Source organism: Rhinopithecus roxellana, chromosome 1 (genome assembly GCF_007565055.1).
Source record: "Rhinopithecus roxellana isolate Shanxi Qingling chromosome 1, ASM756505v1, whole genome shotgun sequence".
NCBI classification, from domain to species: Eukaryota; Metazoa; Chordata; class Mammalia; order Primates; family Cercopithecidae; genus Rhinopithecus; species Rhinopithecus roxellana.
In genome coordinates, this window is record NC_044549.1 from 202,496,819 (window position 1) to 202,522,837 (window position 26,019).

A 26,019-nucleotide genomic window follows, 5' to 3' on the forward strand; every position below is an offset into this window, starting at 1 on the left:
TTGCCAGTGGCATGACTTTGAGCAAGTTACTTAACCTCTCTAACCATTGTCTTCCTCATTTGTAGAATGTGGATCACAATACCCAATTGAGCCACAGGAAATTCCCAATAGCCAGACATTTTTTACTTACAAAAATGCCACTTGCTATGTTTCAACCTAATAATACCCGGTTTGCTGGGCTGCTGTGAGGTCAACTAGGCAAAGAGCTGAGGCAGGCCGGGCCCACAGTGAGTGCTCAGCCAACAGTGGGAGCAGCTGGGGGTGGCAGTGGGTGGGCTTGCTATAATTAGCAATCTTTCCTAGAGCCAGAGAGGATTTTGGAAGAGTAGCCCCTGCCTAGGATTCTAGGATGTCTGACTCCCAGATGGCTCCCTGGGAGCTGCCCACCGGTCTACTCACCCCGAGGGTCCACTGGGCAGGATAGGCGTGGGCATTGACCCACGTGACCTTTAGGGTCCACCTGGCCTTGAAGCCGCCATTGTTTGTGATCTTTCTAATCAAAGACTCGGCCTGCAGGACTGGCAGGCTGTGTTCACCATAGAGCGTCTCGTATTCCTAGGAAAGGAGGGCAGATGAGAACAAGCCAACGAGGGTCCCACTCGCGCACATGGACCCCCACTTTCTGTCTGGGGACCCTGCCCACTTTAGCCCACCCACATGGCCTGCCCTCCCTGTCTCAGGCCTGCGTTTTTGCCGTGAGCTCTTCTGACGTGAAGTTCAATTAAAACTCGGGCTGCAGGAAGGCCTGCAGGGTGCAGAATGCAGAGTCCTGGCCCAGATGTCCAAGACCTCTGGACTTGAACTCAAGCGTCTCTTAGCTCAAACTGGCCCAGAGAGCAAAGCCACTTGGGCCCACTTTTACCTCCCCATGCCTAATCTGCAGCTCCTTGAGAACAGGCATGAGACTCTCATGTTGGAGCCTCCACACTGCCCTGTCCATGGCAGGGGCACGGTCCACACTTCGTCCATGGCAGGCGCATGGTCCATACTTCCTGCGGTAGCTTTCATCACGTGCTTCCTCTAATTGGAGTTATTCACCCAGTCCAGGAGCACAGGACAGGCCCTCTTGACTCACTCTTGTTAGGATAGACCCCCTACAGCCTGATTTTACAATCAAAGGCTGAATTGTCAGCTCCCATCCCCATCACCTGAAGGTCTTCTCATGGTTGGGTTGGGATATTCCTGGTCAGTTTCATGGTTGGGTTGGGGTATTCCTGAGTCAGCTTAATATCCCTTGCCAGCTTCCTCCCACACCCATATTTAAGCCTCAGTCCCTTGCTGCAGGGGCTGTCACAGCAGCGACTCTGGCAATGCCTTCCACACAGCTCTTTGTCTCCCCTGCCAGCTGCTGCGGGATCCTGACTGCCAGGCTTTGAAAGGCTCACCTGATAAAATATGGTCCCCTGACCAGTGGAGAAGTCAGCATCGTCCCAGAACGGAGCCACCAGGGCCACAGGGTCCCAGCCTGTGAAGCCTGTTGGGAGTGGGTTGGGATACGAGAAAATCTGGTAGTCTGACTCTGGGAAGATGATCTGGCCATTGTCTGTGAACTAAGCACACGGGTTTTGTGGTTACCATTCAGGGAGGAAGGTGGGGAGGAAAGTCCCAGCCTTGGTCCAGCTCCACAGAAGCGTGACCCCCAAGGGTAGAGCTTTAGAGGTGCTAACAACCCCAGGAAGTCACCTCCTGTGTCCTAGCTTCGGGAGGGCCCTTTCCGTATAATCTCACAGAATGCTCCACCCTTGAGGCACCCCTGGGGTCCTTGGGCGGTAGCTTGGTCCTGTGTCACTGCAGACCCCCGGCTGTGGACCAGCCAATCACAGACACACCCCTCTTGGCCAGTCCCCTGGGCCCCATCCTGAAGCTTGTGACACATCATGTGGGGCTCAGGAGGTGAAAACCCCGCTCTCCATCACTCAGGAGTGTAGACACCCTCTCTCCATCAGTCAGAAGCGTAGACAGCCTATCTCCATCACTCAGGGGGTGTAGACACCCTCTCTCCATAACTCAGGGGGTGTAGACACGCTCTCCATCACTCAGGGGTGTAGACAACTTCTGTCCATCACTCAGGGGTGTAGACACCCTCTCTCCATCACTAAGGGGGTGGAGCCCTCTCTCCATCACTCAGGGATGTAGACACCCTCTCTCCATAACTCAGGGGGTGTAGACACCCTCTCTCCATAACTCAGGGGGTGTAGACACCCTCTCCATCACTCAGGGGTGTAGACAACCTCTGTCCATCACTCAGGGGTGTAGACACCCTCTCTCCATCACTAAGGGGGTGGAGCCCTCTCTCCATCACTCAGGGATGTAGACACCCTCTCTCTATCACTCAGGTGTGTAGACTCCGTTTTTACATCACTCAGGAGGTGGAGCCCTCTCTTCATCACTCTGGGGTGTAGACACCCTCGCTCCAACACTCAGGATTTTAGACATCCTCTCCATCACTCAGGTGCATAGACACCCTCTCTCCATCACTCAGCTGCGTAGACACCCTGTCTCCATCACTCAGGGGTGTAGACACCCTCTCTCCATCCCTCAGTGGCTGGAGCCCTGTCTCCATCACTCAGCAGTGTAGACAACCTCTCTCCATCACTAAGGGGTGTAGACACCCTCTCTCCGTCACTCAGGGGTGTAGAAACCCTCTCTCCATAACTCAGGGCTGTAGACACCCTCTCTCCATAACTCAGGGGGTGTAGACACCCTCTCCATCACTCAGGGGTGTAGACAACCTCTGTCCATCACTCAGGGGTGTAGACACCCTCTCTCCATCACTAAGGGGGTGGAGCCCTCTCTCCATCACTCAGGGATGTAGACACCCTCTCTCCATAACTCAGGGGGTGTAGACACCCTCTCTCCATAACTCAGGGGGTGTAGACACCCTCTCCATCACTCAGGGGTGTAGACAACCTCTGTCCATCACTCAGGGGTGTAGACACCCTCTCTCCATCACTAAGGGGGTGGAGCCCTCTCTCCATCACTCAGGGATGTAGACACCCTCTCTCTATCACTCAGGTGTGTAGACTCCGTTTTTACATCACTCAGGAGGTGGAGCCCTCTCTTCATCACTCTGGGGTGTAGACACCCTCGCTCCAACACTCAGGATTTTAGACATCCTCTCCATCACTCAGGTGCATAGACACCCTCTCTCCATCACTCAGCTGCGTAGACACCCTGTCTCCATCACTCAGGGGTGTAGACACCCTCTCTCCATCCCTCAGTGGCTGGAGCCCTGTCTCCATCACTCAGCAGTGTAGACAACCTCTCTCCATCACTAAGGGGTGTAGACACCCTCTCTCCGTCACTCAGGGGTGTAGAAACCCTCTCTCCATAACTCAGGGCTGTAGACACCCTCTCTCCATAACTCAGGGGTGTAGACACCCTCTCCATCACTCAGGGGTGTAGACAACCTCTGTCCATCACTCAGGGGTGTAGACACCCTCTCTCCATCACTAAGGGGTGGAGCCCCTCTCCATCACTCAGGGATGTAGACACCCTCTCTCCATAACTCAGGGGGTGTAGACACCCTCTCTCCATAACTCAGGGGTGTAGACACCCTCTCCATCACTCAGGGGTGTAGACAACCTCTGTCCATCACTCAGGGGTGTAGACACCCTCTCTCCATCACTAAGGGGGTGGAGCCCTCTCTCTCATCACTCAGGGATGTAGACACCCTCTCTCCATAACTCAGGGGGTGTAGACACCCTCTCTCCATAACTCAGGGGGTGTAGACACCCTCTCCATCACTCAGGGGTGTAGACAACCTCTGTCCATCACTCAGGGGTGTAGACACCCTCTCTCCATCACTAAGGGGGTGGAGCCCTCTCCATCACTCAGGGATGTAGACACCCTCTCTCCATCACTCAGGGATGTAGACACCCTCTCTCCATAACTCAGGGGTGTAGACACCCTCTCCATCACTCAGGGGTGTAGACAACCTCTGTCCATCACTCAGGGGTGTAGACACCCTCTCTCCATCACTAAGGGGGTGGAGCCCTCTCTCCATCACTCAGGGATGTAGACACCCTCTCTCCATAACTCAGGGGGTGTAGACACCCTCTCTCCATAACTCAGGGGGTGTAGACACCCTCTCCATCACTCAGGGGTGTAGACAACCTCTGTCCATCACTCAGGGGTGTAGACACCCTCTCTCCATCACTAAGGGGGTGGCCCTCTCTCCATCACTCAGGGATGTAGACACCCTCTCTCTATCACTCAGGTGTGTAGACTCCGTTTTTACATCACTCAGGGGGGTGGAGCCCTCTCTTCATCACTCTGGGGTGTAGACACCCTCGCTCCAACACTCAGGATTTTAGACATCCTCTCCATCACTCAGGTGCGTAGACACCCTCTCTCCATCACTCAGGGATGTAGACACCCTCTCTCCATCACTCAGGGGTGTAGACACCCTCTCTCCATCACTAAGGGGGTGGAGCCCTCTCTCCATCACTCAGGGATGTAGACACCCTCTCTCTATCACTCAGGTGTGTAGACTCCGTTTTTACATCACTCAGGGGGGTGGAGCCCTCTCTTCATCACTCTGGGGTGTAGACACCCTCGCTCCAACACTCAGGATTTTAGACATCCTCTCCATCACTCAGGTGCGTAGACACCCTCTCTCCATCACTCAGGGATGTAGACACCCTCTCCATCACTCAGGGGTGTAGACACCCTCTCTCCATCCCTCAGGGGTGTAGACACCCTCTCTCCACTCAGGTGTGTAGACACCCTCTCCATCACTCAGGGGTGTAGACACCCTCTCTCCATCCCTCAGGGGTGTAGACTCCGTTTCTCCATCACTCAGGGGGTGGGGCCCTTTCTCCATCACTCAGGGGGTGGAAACCCTCTCTCCATCTCTCCGTGTGTAGACACCCTCTCTCCATTGCTCGGGGTGTAGACACTCTCTCTCCATCACTCAGGTGCGTAGACACCCTCTCTCCATCACTAAGGGGGTGGAGCCCTCTCTCCATCACTCAGGGGGTGGAGCCCTCTCTCCATCACTCAGGGGTGTAGACACTCTCTCTCCATCCCTCAGTGGCTGGAGCCCTGTCTCCATCACTCAGCAGTGTAGACAACCTCTCTCCATCATTAAGGGGTGTAGACACCCTCTCTCCATCACTCAGGGGTGTAGAAACCCTCTCTCCATCACTCAGGGCTGTAGACACCCTCTCTCCATCACTCAGGGGTGTAGACTCCGTTTCTCGGTCACTCAGGGGGTGGGGCCCTTTCTCCATCACTCAGGGGGTGGAAACCCTCTCTCCATCACTCAGGTGCGTAGACACCCTCTCTCCATCGCTCGGGGGTGGAAATCTCTCTCCATGGCTCAGCAGGTGTAGACACCTCACCATTGCTGAGTCGCCCTCTCACGGTGTGTCCCACAGCCTCCTCCCTGAGGGCCGCGGGAGCCAGGACGGCCCCTCCAGCTCCGCTCCAGGAGACAGGGACCGGGCGGAGACTAACCCCAGAACGCGGGAACGGCCGGAACAGCTCGTTTCCCAAGCGCAGCGTTTTACTCCCGGGACGGCCGCGCAGAGCAGCGCGGGGCCCAGCGGGTGGTCAGCCCTGGTCTGGCGCCCCGCGTTCCTCGGCAGCGGCCCGGCGTTAAGGGGGCTGCGGGGCGCGCGAGGGGCTCAGCCGAGGCTGCTTCCTCTGGGTCCGCCTCGAAGCTGGAGAGAAGCGGCCCAGGGAGCGGAGGCCGCGCGGCCGGGGACTCACGTAGAGGGCATCGCGGAGCGAGGAGCCGAGCGGGAAGCCAGCCGCGGGCCTGAAGAGCGGGGAGGTGAAGTCCACGGCCCTCCTGACGAGCTCCAGGTCCCCGGCGCCCGCCCCGTGCGGGAGGAGGGAAGCTCCTGGGCCGGGACAAAGGAGAGCAGGGCGTCCAGCTGCGGCTGGGCCTGCCTTAGGGCTGGGAGGGTCCCAGACGCGCCCCGCGCGCTGCCCGCACCTGCCCCGCTCCCCCAGGGCCCCGGAGGCGGCCGGCACGGGCTCTCCGCCCACGCTGAACGCATGTGGTCATTTTACTCCCCAAACGGCGCCTCTCCTCCTTCCCCCGCTTGGAGAAAAACAGGTCCTGCTGTCAGAACACCAGCAAACGATTCGCAGTCTCCTAGGTCGTCCCAGTCCTTTCCAGGGTTAAAAGACAACGTCCATGCCGACGCGGTGGCTCACGCCTGTAATCCCAGAACTCTGGGAGGCCGAGGCGGGTGGATCACGAGGCCAGGAGTTCGAGACCAGCCTGACCAACATGGGGAACCCTCGTCTCTACTGAAAATACAAAAACTAGCCGGGCGTGGTGGCGGCGCCTGTAATCCCAGCTACTCGGGAGGCTGAGGCAGGAGAATCGCTTGAACCCGGGAGGTGGAGGTTGCCGTGAGCCAGGACTGCTCCACTGCACTCCAGCCTGGGCGACAAGAGCGACCCTCCGTTTAAAAAAAAGGAAAAGAAAAAACAAAAGCCCAGTACGGTGAAGACGCGTGACTGCGGAGCCCTTTCCAGGGAATGAGCTTGTTCCCTAAGATGGCCTTTCTCCGGTTAAACTTGAAGACTCCTCGAGTTTAACCTAGGACTCCCCAGAGGTTCTTGGGCTCCGGTTTGAGAAACCTTGTCCCAAATATTTCTTGCAGCTGCCGACTCCTTGGGGCCTTCCCCTGGTCCTGCTTGGAATCCCATAGGCTCTCCTGGCCTCGTCGCTGCCTGCACATCTGGCCGCTGCAGGCACCACTTGTTAAATGCCATTTGCAATGCAAAACAGTCCTCCCTGGCTCTCCTTACCTACAGGATTGCATGCTGGCCGCACTTTTTGCTCCTCTTGTTCTCATTTTCAGCCACCCCAAATGATTTGGGGATCCGCTCCCCACGCAGCACCGGATGGACTTTCCATGGCCATACCTTTGGCACTTTTGTTCCACCTGTTCCCGCCCTCCTCCCTGCCCCTCCTCCCTGCCCAGGGTGCTCTCCACCCCCGGCTCTGCCTTCCTTACAGCTTTCCATTGTATGCACTTAGACCCTGGCATGAGTCCTCTAACCGCCTCTACCAGACAATCCATCTGTCCCTTGCTGAATGGCACCAGGGTCATTTCTCTGTCTCCAGCCCCTGGCCCAGTGCCATGCACAAAGCCAGCCCTCAGCAGCGACTCCGATGCTGTGTCCCTGTCCTCAGTAAGGCCCTCCCGACCCGAAAGAGCAGAGACTGTGGGAAGCAGGCTGAGAGGGAGCCTTCAGTTATATCACCCCTCAAAAGGCAGGGGTCTCACCTGTACGGCCTCACTCACCTTTCTCAGACAGGACGGGTACGGGGTCGGCTGTGGAGCGGCTGTGCGTGGCAGTGCTGAGAGTGGTGGAGGTGGCGGCCTGGGAGGTGGTCAGGGGTGGTGAGGGGGCTGTGACAGAGGTGGCGGTCTGAGAGGTGGTTGGGGGTGGTGAGGATGCTGTGGCGGAGGCAGCGGTCTGAGAGGTTGTTGGGGGTGTGGATGTCACTGTGGCGGAGGTGGCGGTCTGGGAGGTGGTCGGGGGTGTGGACGTGGCTGTGGCAGATGTGGCGGTCTGGGAGGTGGACGGGGGTGTGGATGAGGCTGAGGCGGAGGTGGCGGTCTGGGAGGTGGTTGGGGGTGTGGATGTGGCTGAGGCGGAGGTGGCGGTCTGGGAGGTGGTCGGGGGTGTGGATATGGCTGTGGTGGTCTGGGAGCTTGTTGGGGGTGGTGATGGGACTATGGTGGAGGTGGCGGCCTGAGAGGTGGTTGGGGGTGTGGATGTGGCTGTGGCGGAGGTGGCGTTCTGGGAAGTGGTCAGGGGTATGGATGTGGCTGTGGCAGAGGTGGCGGTCTGGGAGGTGGTCAGGGGTGTGGACGTGGCTGTGGCGGAGGTGGCGGTCTGGGAGGTGGTCGGGGGTGTGGATGTGGCTGTGGCGGAGGTGGCGGTCTGGGAGGTGGACGGGGGTGTGGATGTGGCTGAGGCGGAGGTGGCGGTCTGGGAGGTGGTCGGTGGTGTGGACGTGGCTGTGGCGGAGGTGGCGGTCTGGGAGGTGGTCAGGGGTGTGGACGTGGCTGTGGCAGATGTGGCGGTCTGGGAGGTGGACGGGGGTGTGGATGTGGCTGAGGCGGAGGTGGCGGTCTGGAAGGTGGTTGGGGGTGTGGATGTGGATGTGGCGGTCTGGGAAGTTGTCGGGGGTGTGGACGTGGCTGTGGCGGAGGTGGCGGTCTGAGAGGTGGTCAGGGGCGTGGACGTGGCTGTGGAAGAGATGGCAGTCTGGGAGGTCGTCGCGGGTGTGGACGTGGCTGTGGTGGAGGTGGCGGTCTGGGAGGTGGTCGGGGGTGTGGACGTGGCTGTGGCGGAGGTGGCGGTCTGGGAGGTCGTTGGGGGTGTGGACGTGGCTGTGGCGGAGGTGGCGGTCTGTGAGGTGGTTGGGGGTGTGGATGTGTCTGTGGCAGAAGTGGCGGTCTTAGAGGTGGTTGGGAATGTGGATGTGGCTGTGGCTGTGGCGGTCTGAGAGTTTATCGGGGGTGTGGATGTGGCTGTGGCGGAGGTGGCAGTCTGGGAGGTGGTTGGGGTTGTGTTCGTGGCTGTGGCGGAGGTGGCGGTCTGGGAGGTCGTCGGGGGTGTGGACGTGGCTGTGGCGGATATGGCAGTCTGGGAGGTTAACAGGGGTGTGGATGTGGCTGTGGCAGAGGTGGTGGTCTGGGAGGTTGACGGGGGTGTGGATGTGGCTGTGGCAGAGGTGGCTGTCTGGGAGGTGGTCGGGGGTGTGGATGTGGCTGTGGCGGAGGTGGCGGTCTGGGAGGTGGGTGGTGGTGTAGATGTGGCTGTGGCGGAGGTGGCTGTCTGGGAGGTGTTTGGGGGTGTGGATGTGGCTGTGGTGGAGGTGGCGGTCTGGGAGGTGGGTGGCGGTGTGGATGTGGCTGTGGCTGAGGTGGCTGTCTGGGAGGTGTTTGGGGTTGTGGATGTGGCTGTGGTGGAGGTGGCTGTCTGGGAGATGTTTGGGGGTTTGTATGTGGCTGTGGCGGAGGTGGCGGTCTGGGAGGTGGTTGGGAATAGGGATGTGGCTGTGGCGGTCTGGGAAGTTGTTGGGGGTGTGGATTTGGCTGTGGCTGTGGCGGTCTGGGAGGTCGCTGGAGGTGTGGATGTGGCTGTGGCAGAGGTGGCGGTCTGAGAGGTGGTTGGGGGTGTGGATGTAGATGTGGCTGTGGCAGAAGTGATGGTCTTAGAGGTGGTTGGGGGTGTGGATGTGGCTGTGGCGGAGGTGGCAGTCTGGGAGGTGGTTGGGGGTGTGGATGTGGCCGTGGCGGAAGTGGCGACCTGGGAGGTGGTTGGCAGTGTGGATGTGGCTGTGGTGGAGGTGGCGGTCTGGGAGGTGTTTGGGGGTGTGGATGTGGCTGTGGCGGAGGTGGCAGTCTGGGAGGTGTTTGGGGGTGTGGATGTGGCTGTGGCAGAGGTGGCGGTCTGGGAAGTGGTTGGGAGTAGGGATGTGGCTGTGGTGGTCTGGGAGGTTGTTGGGGGTGTGGATTTGGCTGTGGCTGTGGTGGTCTGGGAGGTCATTGGGGTTGTGGATGTGGCTGTGGTGGTCTGGGAGGTGGTTGGGAGTAGGGATGTGGCTGTGGTGTTCTGGGAGGTTGTTGGGGGTGTGGATTTGGCTGTGGCTGTGGCGGTCTGGGAGGTGGTCGGGTGTGTGGATGTGGCTGTGTCGGAGGTGGCAGTCTTAGAGGTGGTTGGGGGTGTGGATGTGGCTGTGGCTGTGGCGGTCTGAGAGGTTGTTGGGGGTGTGGATGTGGCTGTGACGGTCTGAGAGGTTGTTGGGGGTGTGGATGTGGCTGTGACGGTCTGAGAGGTTGTTGGGGGTGTGGATGTGGCTGTGGTGGTCTGAGAGGTGGTTGGGGGTGTGGATGTGGCTGTGGCTGTGGCGGTCTGAGAGGTTGTTGGGGGTGTGGATGTGGCTGTGACGGTCTGAGAGGTTGTTGGGGGTGTGGATGTGGCTGTGACGGTCTGAGAGGTTGTTGGGGGTGTGGATGTGGCTGTGGTGGTCTGAGAGGTGGTTGGGGGTGTGGATGTGGCTGTGGCTGTGGCAGTCTGAGAGGTGGTTGGGGGTGTGGATGTGGATGTGACTGTGGCAGAAGTGGCGGTCTGAGAGGTGGTTGGGGTTGTGGATGTGGCTGTGGCTGTGGCAGTCTGAGAGGTGGTTGGGGGTGTGGATGTGGCTGTGGCAGAAGTGGCAGTCTTAGAGGTGGTTTGGGGTGTGGATGTGGCTGTGGCTGTGGCGGTCTGAGAGGTGGTTGGGGGTGTGGATGTGGATGTGGCTGTGGCAGAAGTGGCGGTCTTAGAGGTGGTTTGGGGTGTGGATGTGGCTGTGGCGGTCTGAGAGGTGGTTGTGGGTGTGGATGTGGCTGTAGCTGTGGCGGTATAAGAGGTGGTTGGGGGTGTGTATGTGTCTGTGGTGGTCTGGGAGTTTGTTGGGCATGGTGATGGGACTATGGTGGAGGTGGCAGTCTGAGAGGTGGTCGGGGGTGTGGATGTGGCAGTGGCAGAGGTGGTGGTCTGGGAAGTGGTCAGGGATATGGACGTGGCTGTGGCGGAAGTGGCGGTCTGGGAGGTGGTCGGGGGTGTGGACGTGGCTGTGGCGGAGGTGGCGGTCAGGGAGGTGGTCGGGAGTGTGGACGTGGCTGTGGTGGAGGTGGCGGTCTGGGAGGTGGTCGGGGGTGTGGACGTGGCTGTGGCGGATGTGGCGGTCTTGGAGGTGGACGGGGGTGTGGATGTGGCTGTGGCAGAGGTGGCGGTCTGGGAGTTGGGTGGCAGTGTAGATGTGGCTGTGGTGGAGGTGGCTGTCTGGGAGGTGTTTGGGGGTTTGGATGTGGCTGTGGCGGAGGTGGCGGTCTGGGAGGTGGTGGGGAGTAGGGATGTGGCTGTGGCGGTCTGGGTCGTTGTTTGGGGTGTGGATTTGTCTGTGGCTGTGGCGGTCTGGGAGGTCATTGGAGGTGAGGATGTGGCTGTGGCAGAGGTGGCGGTCTGAGAGGTGGTTGGGGGTGTGGATGTGGCTGTGGCTGTGGTGGTCTGAGAGGTTAGGGGTGTGGATGTGGCTGTGACGGTCTGAGAGGTGGTTGGGGGTGTGGGTGTGGCTGTGGCTGTGGCGGTCTGAGAGGTGGTTGGGTGTGTGGATGTGGATGTGGCTGTGGCAGAAGTGGCGGTCTGAGGGGTGGTTGGGGGTGTGGATGTGGCTGTGGCTGTGGCGGTCTGAGAGGTGGTTGGGGGTGTGGATGTGGCTGTGGCTGTGGCGGTATGAGAGGTGGTTGGGGGTGTGGATGTGGCTGTGGTGGTCTGGGAGTTTGTTGGGGGTGGTGATGGGACTATGGTGGAGGTGGCGGTCTGAGAGGTGGTCAGGGGTGTGGATGTGACTGTGGCAGAGGTGGCAGTCTGGGAAGTGGTCAGGGGTATGGACGTGGCTGTGGTGAAGGTGGCGGTCTGGGAGGTGGTCGGGTGTGTGGACGTGGCTGTGGCAGAGGTGGCAGTCTGGGAAGTGGTCAGGGGTATGGACGTGGCTGTGGTGAAGGTGGCTGTCTGGGAGGTGTTTGGGGGTTTGGATGTGGCTGTGGCGGAGGTGGTGGTCTGGGAGGTGGTGGGGAGTAGGGATGTGGCTGTGGCGGTCTGGGTCGTTGTTTGGGGTGTGGATTTGTCTGTGGCTGTGGCGGTCTGGGAGGTCATTGGAGGTGAGGATGTGGCTGTGGCAGAGGTGGCGGTCTGAGAGGTGGTTGGGGGTGTGGATGTGGCTGTGGCTGTGGCGGTCTGAGAGGTTGTTGGGGGTGTGGATGTGGCTGTGACAGTCTGAGAGGTGGTTGGGGGTGTGGGTGTGGCTGTGGCTGTGGCGGTCTGAGAGGTGGTTGGGTGTGTGGATGTGGATGTGGCTGTGGCAGAAGTGGCGGTCTGAGGGCTGGTTGGGGATGTGGATGTGGCTGTGGCTGTGGCGGTATGAGAGGTGGTTGGGGGTGTGGATGTGGCTGTGGTGGTCTGGGAGTTTGTTGGGGGTGGTGATGGGACTATGGTGGAGGTGGCGGTCTGAGAGGTGGCCGGGGGTGTGGATGTGACTGTGGCAGAGGTGGCAGTCTGGGAAGTGGTCAGGGGTATGGACGTGGCTGTGGTGAAGGTGGCGGTCTGGAAGGTGGTCGGGGGTGTGGACATGGCTGTGGCGGAGGTGGCGGTCTGGGAGGTGGTCGGGGGTGTGGACGTGGCTGTGGCGGAGGTGGTGGTCTGGGAGGTGGTCGGGGGTGTGGATGTGGCTGTGGCGGAGGTGGTGGTCTGGGAGGTCACGGGTGTGGACGTGGCTGTGGTGGAGGTGGCAGTCTGGGAGGTGGTCACGGGTGTGGACCTGGCTGTGGCGGATGTGGTGGTCTGGGAGGTGGACGGGGGTGTGGATGTGGCTGAGGTGGAGGTGGCAGTCTGGGAGGTGGTCGGGGGTGTGGATGTGGCTGTGGCAGAGGTGGCGGTCTGGGAGGTGTTTGGGGGTTTGGATGTGGCTGTGTTGGAGGTGGCGGTCTGGGAGGTGGTTGGGAATAGGGATGTGGCTGTGGTGGTCTGGGAAGTTGTTGGGGGTGTGGATTTGGCTGTGGCTGTGGCAGTCTGGGAGGTCGTTGGAGGTGTGGATGTGGCTGTGGCAGAGGTGGCGGTCTGGGAGGTCATCAGGGGTGTGGACGTGGCTGTGGCGGAAGTGGTGGTCTGAGAGGTGGTTGGGGGTGTGGATGTGGATGTGTCTGTGGCAGAAGTGGCAGTCTGAGAGGTGATTGGGGGTGTGGATGTCGATGGGTCTGTGGCAGAAGTGGCAGTCTGAGATGTGGTTGGGGGTGTGGATGTGGCTGTGGCGGTCTGAGAGGTTTTCGGTGGTGTGGACGTGGCTGTGGTGGAGGTGGCGGTCTGGGAGGTGGTCGGGGGTGTGTACGTGGCTGTGGCGGAGGTGGCTGTCTGGGAGGTGGTCAGGGGTGTGGATGTGGCTGTGGCGGATGTGGCAGTCTGGGAGGTGTTTGGGGGTGTGGATGTGGCTGTGGTGGAGGTGGTGTTCTGGGAGGTGGTTATGGATGTGGCTGTGGCTGCGGTGGTCTGGGAGGTCGTCGGGGGTGTGGATGTGGCTCTGGTGGAGTTGGCAGTCTTAGAGGTGGTTGGGGGTGTGGCTGTGGCTGTGGCGGTCTGAGAGGTTGTTGGGGGTGTGGATGTGGCTGTGGCAGTCTGGGAGGTGGTTGGGGGTATGGATTTGGCTGTGGGGGTCTGAGAGGTGGTTGGGGGTGTGGATGTGGATGGGTCTGTGGCAGAAGTGGCAGTCTGAGAGGTGGTTGGGGGTGTGGATGTGGCTGTGGCGGTCTGAGAGGTTTTCGGGGGTGTGGACGTGGCTGTGGCCGAGGTGGCGGTCTGGGAGGTGGTCGGGGGTGTGGACGTGGCTGTGGCGGAGGTGGCAGTCTGGGAGGTGTTTGGGGGTGTGGATGTGGCTGTGGCAGAGGTGGCATTCTGGGAGGTGGTTATGGATGTGGCTGTGGCTGTGGTGGTCTGGGAGGTCATCGGCGGTGTGGATGTGGCTCTGGTGGAGTTGGCAGTCTTAGAAGTGGTTGGGGGTGTGGATGTGGCTGTGGCTATGGCGGTCTGAGAGGTTGTTGGGGGTGTGGATGTGGCTGTGGTGGTCTGGGAGGTGGTTGGGGGTATGGATTTGGCTGTGGGGGTCTGAGAGGTGGTTGGGGGTGTGGATGTGGCTGTGGCTGTCGCAGCCTGAGAGGTGGTTGGGGGTGTGGATGTGGCTGTGGCTGTCGCGGTCTGAGAGGTGGTTGGGGGTGTGGCTGTGGCTGTGGTGGTCTGGGAGGTTGTTGGGGGTGGTGATGTGGCTGTGGCGGTCTGAGAGGTTGTTGGGGTTAGTGAGGTGGCTGTGGATGTGGCGGTCTGGGAGGTTTTTGGGGGTTGTGATGGGACTATGGTGGAGGTGGCGGTCTGAGAGGTGGTTGGGGGTGTCGATGTGGCTGTGGCTGTCTGGGAGGTTGTTGGGGGTGTGGATGTGGCTGTGGTGGAGGTGGCAGTCTGAGAGGTGGTTGGGTGTGTGGATGTGGCTGTGGCGGTCTGGGAGTTTGTTGGAGGTGGTGATGTGGATGTGGATGTGGCTGTGGCTATCTGGGAGGTTGTTGGGGTTGTGGATGTGGCTCTGGTGGTCTGGGAGATTGTTGGGGGTGTGGATGTGGCTGTGGCATTCTGAGATGTGGTTGGGGGTAGGGATATGGCTGTGGCAGTCTGGGAGGTTGTTGGGGGTGTGGATGTGGCTGTGGCAGAGGTGGCGGTCTGAGAGGTGGTTGGGGGTATGGATTTGACCGTGGCGGAGGTGGTGGTCTGGGAGGTCATCGGGGATGTGGATGTGGCTGTGGTGGTCTGGGAGGTTGTTTGGGGTAGTGATGTGACTCTGCCTCTCGCACTATCTGTCTTCACTGAGGGTGTTGTCATTCCTGGACACGTGAAAAGAGAAGGCAGGGGTGGTTCTTACAGTAAGAGAACAGCAGAGTCAAAGAGATTCAAAGAAATCGGGAGCTGGAAGAGAGTTGGAAACTCCTTGTCTGTCCGCTGGTCATATCCAAACCACTCTCGACATCAGTGGTTTTCGACTGAGGCAGAGAGTGGGGCGAGCCTGTCACCCACCACACCCATCACCTCCTCCTCTGTGGGACCTGACTCAGTCCCACCAGATAATGTGAATGCACCAGTGTTCTCAAGTACTCCTTAGGCTGAATTCAGCCAAGGGGGCCACTGGGAGAGATGAAGACAAGGCAGATGGCAGCTACCTGATGTTTCTGTCTTCAGAGGGGAGCCCAAGGATACTGTGGATGCTGAGGAAGCGCTGGTGACAGGAAGAGGGGTGGCGTGACCTGTGAATAGGGTGGTGGAGAAAGAAAGCCCAATAGCAAAGCTATTTCTCATGTTGATGCTAAAATTCTTTTCCATACAGTTATTATGATGCAACAATAAACTCAATTTCAAGAGATTTGTGGTATTTGGTGATTGACTGAAAACCCTTTTTCCATGTATCAGGAGGTGTTGTCCCCTTAGGGAACATGAGCATCAAGGCTAGGGCACTGCTCCTTCTTTGAACAGAGAGCTCTTTCTGCAAGGTGACAGTAGCCAGATTTAAAACTCTTAATCAGAAGAAGGAGATTTTTGGTAATTAGCCAAGTTCAAAACACCCAGAGCAGAAATAAGGTTAATATTCTGCAGAGGTACCAGCTGTCTGGTTGAGGGCTCTGCTGTACACCTTCAGGGCCTCAAAAGTAAATTGTCAATGACATAAATTAGTTGTTTTTAAAATACTGTAATGTGGATGTCCTTTTGAAATGAAAAAGTGTCATCAATCTGTTTTCAAGAAATTTAGAAACAAAATTGAAATTTCATATATCTGATGTGATTTGAAGTGGCCAGTCTTTCTTGCTCAAGTTGCCAAATACTCCTCTCCTTAAAACAGCCCTGAGAGGTACAAAAAGATGAAGGCAGTTTCCCTGCCATGGAGACTAAATGGTACCTGTAGGGAAGGAAACATTCAGACTCACAGCACAGCCTGCAGCAGGGTGGCCAGTTAACACTGCTGCCATAAAACCTGCTCCAGGTCAGTGGTTTAGAGACTTGCCTGGAGGAAAGCTTAACGAAAAAAATCTCCAGTAGAAAATAAGACAGTCTCTGTGAACCAGCAGATTTAGTCTTTTCTGCTGCTGGCTCTGAGGAATCTGGGCAGCCCAGATGAGTGGGTTTCCCCCCCAGCAAACCACACCCCCTCCACCAAGGCACAGCCAAAGCATATCATTAAATGGGTCCTGCTTCCTGTGCCGCCCAACTGGGTGAGAGCCCCCAACAGGAATTGTCAGACACCCTATACAGGACTGTTCCTATTGGCATCAGTTAGGTGTCCCTCAAGGTCAGAGATCCCAGAGGAAGGAGCAGGCACCCATCTTTGCTGTTCTCCAGCCTCCTCAAGTGACATCTTCAGGCGCAGGAGAGCGAACCAGATGAAGAGGGCCTGAAGTGAACCCCCAGCAAATCACAGCAGCCCTACCGAAAAGGGATCTGGCTACTGAAAGAAAAACCAACAGAAAGCAATGACAACAGCATCAACAAAAAAGTTCCCACAAACATCATCCAAGGGTCAGCAGCCTCAAAGATCGAAATGAGACAAACTCATGAAGATGAGAAATAATCAACAAGAAAACACTGAAAACCTGAAAGGCCGGAGTGCCTCTTCTCCTCCACATGACCGCAGCACCTCTCCAGCAAAGGTGCAGAACTGGACGGAGGATGAGATGGACGAATTGACAGAAGTAGGCTTCAGAAGGTGGGTAATAACAAACTTCACTGAGGCAAAGGAGCATGTTCTAACTCAATGCAAAGAAGCTAAGAACCTTGATAAAAGGTTACAGGAGCTGCTAACTAGAATAACCAGTTTATAGAGGAACATAAATGACCTAATGGAACTGAAAAACACAGCCTGAGAACTTCGTTAAGCATATACAAGTATCAATAGCCAAATCGATCAAGTGGAAGAAAGAATATCAGAGATGGAATACTATCTTGCTGAAATAAGGCAGGCAGACAAGATTAGAGAAAAAAGAAGGAAAAGGAATGAACAAAACCTCCGAGAAATATGGGACTATGTAAAAAGACCAAACCTATGACTGATTGGAGTACCTGAAAGAGACAGGGAGAATGGAAACAAGTTGGATAACACACTTCAGGATATTATCCAGGAGAACTTTCCCAACCTAGCAAGACAGGCCAACATTCAAATTCAGGAAATATAGAAAACCCCAGTAAGATACTCCATGAGAAGATCAACCCAAGACATATAATCATCAGATTCTCCAAGGTCAAAATAAAGGAAAAAATGTTAAGGGCAGCCAGACAGAAAGGCCAGGTCACTTACAAAGGGAAGCCCATAAAACTAACAGCAGACCTCTCAGAAGAAACCCTACAAGCCAGAAGGGAGTGGGGGCCAATATGCAACATTCTTAAAGTAAAGAATTCTCAACCCAGAATTTCATATCTGGCCAAACTAAGCTTCATAAGCGAAGGGAAGTAAAGTCCTTTTCAGACAAGCAAATGCTGAGGGAATTTGTCACCACCAGGCCTGCCTTGCAAGCACTCCTAAAGGAAGCACTAAATATGGAAAGGAAAAACCAGTACCAGTCACTGCAAAACACATGAAAATATAAAGACCCACGACACTAAGAAGAAATGGCATCAACTAGTGTGCAAAATAACCAGCTAGCATCATGATGACAGGATAAAATTCACACACAATATTAACCTTAAATATAAATGGGCTAAAAGATCTAATTAAAAGACACAAACTGGCAAATTGAATAAAGATCAAGACCCATTGCTGTGCTGTATTCAAGAGACCCATCTCATGTGCAAAGATGCACATAGGCTCAAAATAAAGGGATGGAGGAAAGTTTACCAAGCAAATGGAAAGCAGTAAAAAGCAGGATTTGCAATTCCAGTCTCTGACAAACAGACTTTAAACCAACAAAAATCAAAAAAGACAGAGAAGGGCATTACATAATGGTAAAGGGATCAATTCAATGAGAGGAGCCAACTATCCTAAATGTATATGCACCCAATACAGGAGCACCCAGATTCATAAAGCAAATTCTTAGAGATCTACAAAGAGACTTAGATTCCCACACAATAATAGTGGGAGACTTTAACACCCCACTGTCAATATTAGACAGATCAACAAGACAGAAAATTAACAAGGATATTCACGACTTGAACTCAGTTCTGGATCAAGTGGACCTAATATCTACAGAACCCTCCACTCCAGAACAGCAGAATATACATTCTTCTCAGTGTCACATGGCACTTACTCTGAAATCAACCACATAATTGGAAGTAAAACACTCCTCAGCAAATGCAAAAGAACTGAAATCATGACAAACAGTCTCTCAGACCACAGTGCAATCAAATTAGAACTCAGAATTAAGAAACTCACTCAAAACCACACAACTACAAGGAAATTGAACAACCTGCTCCTGAATGACTCCTAGGTAAATAATGAAATTAAGGCAGAAAACAAGAAGTTTTTTGAAACCCAATGCAAACAAAGAGATGACATACCAGAATCTCTGGGACACGGCTAAAGCCGTGCTAAGAGGGAAATTCATAGCACTAAACGCCCACATCAGAAAGCTGGAAAGATCTCAAATCGACACCCTAACATCACAATTAAAAGAACTAGAGAAGAGCAAACGAATCCAAAAGTTAGCAGAAGACAAGAAATAACTAAGATCAGAGTGGAACTAAAGGAGATAGAGACATGAAAAACCCTTCAAAAAATCAATGAATCCAGGGGCTGGTTTTTTGAAAAATTAATCAAATAGATTGCTAGCTAGACTAATAAAGAAGAAAAGAGAGAAGAATCAAATAGACACAATAAAAAATGATAAAGGGGATATCAAACTACCCTCAGAGAATACAAACTACCGTCAGAGAATACTATAAACACCTGTAAGCAAATAAACTAGAAAAATCTAGATGAAATTGACAAATTCCTGGACACATACACCCGCCCAAGACTAAACGAGGAAGAAGTTGAATCCCTGAATAGACCAATAACAAGTTCCAAAATTGAGGCAGTAATAAATAGGCTACCAGCCAAAAAATAAATCCCCAGGACCAAACAGATTCACAGTCGAATTCTACCAGAGGTACAAAAAGGAGCTGGTACCATTCCTTCAGAAACTATTCCAAACACCTGAAAAGGAGGGACTCCTCCCTAACTCATTTTATGAGGCCAGCACCATCCTGATACCAAAAACAGGAGAGACACAACAACAAAAAGAAAACTTCAGGCCAATATCCCTGATGAACATCGGTGCGAAAATTCTCAATAAAATACTGGCAAACTGAATTCAGCAGCACATCAAAAAGCTTATCCACGATCAAGTCGGCTTCATCCCTGGATGCAAGCCTGACTCAACATACGCAAATTAATAACTGTAATCCATCACAAAAACAGAACCAATGAAAAAAACCGCATGATTATCTCAATAGATGCAGAAAAGGCCTTTGATAAAATTCAACATCCCTTCATGTTAAAAACTCTCAATAAACTAGGTATTGATGGAACATATCTCAAAATAAAAAGCTATTTATGACAGACCCACAGCCAGTATCATATTGAATGGGCAAAAGCTACATTCCCTTTGAAAACCAGCACAAGACAAGTATGCCCTCTCTCACCACTCCTTTTGAACATAGTATTGGAAGTTCTGGCCAGGGCAATCAGGCAAGATAAAGAAATAAAGGGTACTAAATAGGAAGAGAGGAAATCAAATTGTTTCTGTTTGCAGACAACATGATCCTATATTCAGAAAACTCTATTGTCTCAGTCCAAAAACTCCTTCAGCTGATAAACAACTTCAGCAAAGTCTCAGGATACAAAATCAAAGTGCAAAAATCACAAGCATTCCTATGCACCAACAATAGGCAAGCAGAGAGCTAAATCATGAATGAACTCCTATTCACAATTGCTGCAAATAGAATAAAATACCTAGGAATACAGCTAACAAGGGACATGAAAGACCTCCTAAAAAGAACTACAAACCACTGCTCAAGGAAATAAGAGAGGACACAAACAAATGGAAACACATTCCATCCTCATGGATAGGAAGAATTGATATTGTGAAAGTGGCCATACTGCCCAAAGTAACTTATAGATTCAATGCTATTCCCATCAAACTACCATTCTTCACAGAATGAGAACAAACTACTTTAAAATTCATATGGAACCAAAAAAGAGCCTGAATAACCAGGACAATCCTAGGCAAAAAGAACAAAGTGGGAGGCTACCTGACTTCAAACTATACTACAAGGCTACAGTAACCAAAACAGCATGGTACTGGTACCAAAACTGACATATAGACCAATGGACAGAATAGAGACCTTGGAAATGAGACCACACATCTGCAACCATCTGATCTTTGACAAACCTGAGAAAAGCAAGCAATGGGGAAAGGATTCTCTAATAAACGGTGCTAGGAAAACTGACTAGCCATATGCAGAAAACTGAAACTGGATCCCCTTCCTTACACCTTATACAAAAATTAACTCAAGGTGAACTAAAGACTTAAATGTAAAGCCCCAAACCATAAAAACCCTAGAAGAAAACCTAGGCAATACCATTCAGGACATAGGCATGGGCAAAGATTTTATGACAAAATCTCCAAAAGCATTTGCAATAAAAGCTAAAATTGACAAATAGGATCTAATTAAACTAAAGAGCTCTGCACAGCAAAGAAACTATCATCAGAGCAAACAGGCAACCTACAAACTGAGAAAATTTGTGCAATCTACCCATCTGAGAGAGGTCTAATATCCAGAATTTACCAGGAACTTAAATTACAAGACAAAAAACAAACCCATCAAAAAGTGGACAAAGGATATGACAGGCACTTATCAAAAGAAGACATTTATGCCACCAGCAAACATATGAAAAAAAGCTTATAATCATGGATTAGAGAAATACAAATCAAAACCACAATGGGATACCATCTCACGCCAGTCAGAATGGCAATTATTAAAAAGTCAAGAAACAGCAGATGCTGGCAAGGCTATGGAGAAATGCGAACACTTTTACACTCTTGGTGGGAATGTAAATCAGTTCAACCATTGTGGAAGACAGTGTGGGGACTCCTCAAGGATCTAGAACCAGAGATATCATTTGACTCAGTCATCCCATTACTGGATATATACCCAAAGGAATATAAATCATTCTGTTATAAAGATACATGCACATGTATGTTTATTGCAGCACTATTCACAATAGTAAAGACATGAAACCAACCCAAATGTCCATCAATGACAGACTGGATAAAGAAAATGTGGTACATATACAGCATGGGATACTATGCAGCCATAAAAAAAGGAATGGGATCATGTCCTTTGCAGGGACATGGATGAAGCTGGAAGACATCATCCTCAGCAAACTAACACAGGAACAGAAAACCACACACTGCATGTTCTCACTCATAAGTGGGAGTTGAACAATGAGAACACATGGACACAGGGAGGGGAACAGCACATACCAGGGCCTGTAGGGGGCGGGACAAGGGGAGGAAGAGTGTCAGAATAAATAGCTAATGCATGCAGGTGATGGGTTGATAGGTGTAGCAAACCACCATGACACACATATACCTGTGTAACAAACCTGCATTTGCTGCACATGTATCTTGAAACTTAAAGTAAAAAAATGAAATAAAAAGAAAAAATGAAAAATTAATATATTGCAATTGTACATATTTGGGGAATAAAAAATAATAAGAGATAGGGCTGGGCATGGTAGCTCCCACCTGCAATCCCAGCACTTTGGGAGGCCGAGGCGAGTGGATTCCTTGAGGTCAGGAGTGCGAGACCAGCCTGGGCAACATGACAAAACCCCGTCTCTACCAGAAAAAAAAATACAGAAATGGCTGGGCATGGTGGCGGGTGCCTGTAATCCCAGCTACTCAAAACTCTGAGGCAGGAGAATCACTTGAACCCAGGAGGTGGAGGTCGCAGTGAGCAGAGATCACACCACTGCACTCCAGCCTGGGCGACAGAGCAAGATTCTGTCTCAAAAAAAAAAAAAAAAAAAAACAGAGAGAGAGAGAGAGATGGGGGTGCAGGATTCCCACAGAGGAAGGCCCCTGAAAAGCACTGCTTCAAATTGCCTAGAAAAAGCACAGTCCCAGGAATATAGCCCGTTGTCTTCTCCAACTCCCGGCTATCTTTGTTGTGGGGAGGAAGGTAAGGTTAGACTAGAATGGTGAGTGAACTGTTTTAAACTCCATGGGAAGAGGGAAATGGCACCCTGCTGTAAGCCGGGTTAACTCTCTCACCTTGAATTACAGCGTTATCTTTCTTAAAAATACATTAATTTTCTACTGTTCTGTTTCGTTAACATTTGTCCCAATCTAATAAAAAACCCAAGCGGTAAATGCATATACTCTCGTCCTGGTCACAGACTACCATGAGGCTAATATCATTGGTCATAACTACTTTTTTAAAAAACATTATTTCCCAGGCAGAGGCCAGGCATGGTGGCTCATGTCTGTAATCCCAGCACTTTGGGAGGCCAAGGTGGGAGGACCACTTGAGGCCAGGAGTTTGAGACCAGCCTGGGCAACATAGCGAGACCCTGTGTCTTAAATAGTAATAATAATAATAATAATAATAATATATTAAAGAAAGAAAAATATTTCCCAGGCAGAATGTTTAAATATTGGATTTTTTTGTTTAAAATATTTCATAGCACCTACACTAGCCACATACCATCTTCTTGAATATTACCTTAGTCTCTGAGTCTCTGAACCAAGAAGAAACCAAGAAAACTTGCTTTTTTTTTCTTAGAAACTTACTCTTTTGGGTTTTCATTAGTTCCCTAGCTGTTCTCAAACTTTTTTCTTTTTAAACATAGATAGATAGATATAGATATAGATATAGATATTTTATATATATATATAAATATATATATATAGAGAGAGAGAGAGAGAGAAACAGGGTCTTCTGTCACTCAGGCTGAAGTTTGGCGGTGTAATTGGCCTTCTGAGTAGCTGGGACTACAGGCACACACAACCATGCCTGGGTCATTTTTTTATTTTTGTAGAGGTGGAATCTTGCTATGTTGCCTAGGCTGGTGTGGAACTCCCGGCTTCAAGTGATCCTCCTGCTTCAGCCTCTCAAAGCACTCGGATTAAAGGTGTGAACCACCACTCCCATCCTTTTTTTTTAAACCTCAGTGCTCTCAGATAGTTGGCAAGATGCTATTCAGAGAGACAAAGTCTCAGGGAAGAATTTAGGCTCAAGTACACTTTCTGGAATTGACTGTAATTCCGCCACTTCCTCATCCTAAGAGAGCAATTTAGACTCTCAAGTGAGTGAGAATGGTTATGAATCAGCTCTAATTGTTAAAAAAAGTGACTCACTCGCAAGCTTCTGCACTTCATTAATAGTAACTGCTTGCTGGTGACACACTTCTAAACCCACGTGGACAAAGGCACGGACTGAACTGCGGAGCCCTCTGGGAGGTCCCTGGGCCCCTGGCTTAATCCGAAATGACTCTGCTTCAACTTTAAACAGAAACTTCCTTTAGTTGGAATTACGATGAGATTTGTTGATAGGACTCTAAACTTGACGCCTGCTTTCTCCTAGAGAAAATTTGCAAAACTTGGTTTCTCCAAATAAGGTTTAAATTTAAAAACATTCTCTACGCAGTTATTGTTAACCTTATTTCATTTACCTGAGAACATAATTAAGAGCATTTGTCTATCATCAGGCTTTGAGTGAACAGACAGGAGCTATATAGGTGCAAACTTTCCGAACGTGTAAATTCTTGGCAATTAACATCTTTTCAGAGCCCGCATCAGCTCTTTTACATCTACAGCACCATCCTTTTTTTAAAAAAAGATTTTTGTTTCTTTATAAACGTGGCACAGCTCCGTTTCAGCGATATGGAAGAAGAGACAGGCCTTTAATAGCAAAACCAGCTGATGCCAGTTAAATACACGTTATAAATGTAACAAATGTTCTCTAATGCAGAGGTGAGATGAGAAGAAAGAAAGGGAAACACTCAAGAGTGAAGAAGTTCAAACTAAGATGGTAAGTCAATGCCCTTGGAAATTTGCTGACTGAAAGGCTGAAAAAGGAAAGGACGCAAGACCTTCGCTGAGGACACTGACCTGAGTTTCCCTGCAAAAAGCTGGAACCACCAGCAAAAAGGTGGACTGGAAAGACCAGGAAGAAAAAAGAAAAAGGAAGGAAAATGAAGGATATGGTAACAGATCAGAACTGGCTATAGAAACAATTAAAAATGGAATCAACGAAGCCAAAGGTTAGTTCTTTGAAAATAAAACAGACAAACACCTGGCAAGAGAGAGAGAGTGGGGAGGAGGGAGAGAGAGACAGAAGAGACACAGACAGCAAGATTATTAGAAACAGAAAAGGGTACATGACTTCAGAAAAAAAATTGAAGAGACAGTGCTCTGATGAATTTATACCAAAAAATGTGAAAACATAGATAAATTGGATATAGTGTCCTTAAAAATATAACTTGTCAAAAATGAATTAAGAAAAAAAGAAAACCTGGCTATAAACTATCTTATTTATTTAATTTTGTTTTATTTATTTATTTTTTTGAGACAGAGTCTTGTTTTGTCGCCCAAGTTGGAAGTGCAGTGGCATGATCTCGGCTCACTGCAATCTCCGCCTCCCAGGTTCAAGAGTCTCCTGCCTCAGCCTCCCAAGTAGCTGCAATTACAGGTGCGTGCCACCACGCCTGGCTAATTTTTGTATTTTTAGTAGAGACTGCGTTTCACCATGTCGTCCTGGCTGGTCTCAAACTCCTGACCTCAGCTAATCCACCCACCTCGGCATCCCAAAGTGCTGGGATTACAGGCATGAGCCACCTCGACCGGTCGCTATGAACTATTTTAAATTGAATCAGCAGTTTAAAAAATATAATCTAGGCCGGGCGAGGTGGCTAACGCCCGTAATCCCAGCACTTTGGGAGGCCGAGGCTGGCGGATCATGAGGTCAGGAGATCGAGACCATCCTGGCTAACACGGTGAAAAAAAAAATTAGCCGGGCATGGTGGTGGGTGCCTGTAGTCCCAGCTACTTGGGAGGCTGAGGCAGGAGAATGGCGTGAACCCGGGAGGCAGAGGTTGCAGTGTGCCGAAATCGTGCCATTGCACTCTAGCCTGGGTGACAAGGCGAGAGTCCGTCTCAAAAAAAAATATGTATATATAATCTATCCACCCCACAAAAAAATGTAAGCTAAGATGAGTTTACAGGCAAATCAGACATTCAAGGAACAGGTGATTTCAATTCTACACAAACTTATTCAGAGTTTAGAACAGGAGGAAATGATCTGCTACTAATTTTATAAGGTTGGAAACCAGAGATAGGATAAGAAAGACAAACTATAGATTAATAATAGATGGAAGCATCATAAATAAAATATTAACAAGTCAAAGCAGAATTTTAAAAAGTGCATCATGGCCAGACGCGGTCACTCACACCTGTAACCCCAACACCGGCAGGCCGAAGCGGGTGGATCACTTGAGGCCAGGAGTTCCAGACCAGCTTGGCCAACCTAGAGAAACCCTGTCTCTGGTAAAAATACCAAAAAAATTGTAATTTTTTTGATCACAGCTGTGTGCTGGGCTTGGTGGCATACACCTGTAATCCCAGTACTCGGGAGGCTGAGGCACGAGAATTGCTTGAACCCAGGAGGTGGAGGTTGCAGTGAGCTGAGATTGTGCAGTCCAGCCTGGGCCACAGAGCAGGACTCTATCATAAATAAATAAATAAGAATTTTAAAAGTACATCATGATCAAGCTGAGTTTAAATCGGAAATGCAAGATAAAGACAATGCTTTCTTAATGTAAATCACCATATAAACAGAATGGAGCAGAAACACAATCACTGCAGCAGCAGATACAGGAAAATTATTTGATAAAAGTCAGCACTTATTCCCGTTAAAACTCCTAGCAAACTAAAAAGAGACGTTAACTCTCTTAACCTGATAAACAATGTCAATTATAACCCATGTAAACATTATACTTAAAACACTGGAAATGTTTCCGTAAAATCAGGAATACAACCTCAAAACAAGATTAAAAGAAAAACAAAACTGCATTCCTATATATCAGTGAAAGAGAAAATATTTTTAAGACTATAGTGTTTATGATGGTGACCAAAAAAAGTACATAAAAATAAATCTAACAAAAGACGTGCGTAATCTTTGTGGACAAAATTGTACAACTGCATTGAAATATGCCAAAGAAAACACACACACTGGTTACATGCATTTGGGAACATTTAGATAGTTGAAAGATCAAAACCCATGATCTTGCTACTAGACAAGGCTTCCTTCTAGGATTTTTTTATGCTGTAAAAAATATATAGTTTTAGCGGGCGCCTGGAGTCCCAGCTACTTGCGAGGCTGAGGCAGGAGAACGGCGTGAACTCGGAAGGCAGAGCTTGCAGTGAGCCAGAT

At 51.5% G+C, this 26,019-nt stretch overlaps 1 protein-coding gene across 1 annotated transcript in view; it reads right to left on the reverse strand.

Annotated features, from left to right (window-relative positions):
* The window catches only part of MUC4 (mucin 4, cell surface associated), an 85,786-nt gene that overhangs the window by 46,812 nt on the left and 12,955 nt on the right, over positions 1 to 26,019 (reverse strand). Inside the window, exons 2-4 of the mRNA XM_010381211.2 lie at positions 5,716 to 5,849; positions 1,386 to 1,550; positions 400 to 555 (exon numbers count right to left, since the gene is read on the reverse strand). Of these exons, the coding sequence (XP_010379513.1) occupies positions 400 to 555; positions 1,386 to 1,550; positions 5,716 to 5,849 (455 nt within the window). The remainder of the gene's footprint in view (positions 1 to 399; positions 556 to 1,385; positions 1,551 to 5,715; positions 5,850 to 26,019) is intronic.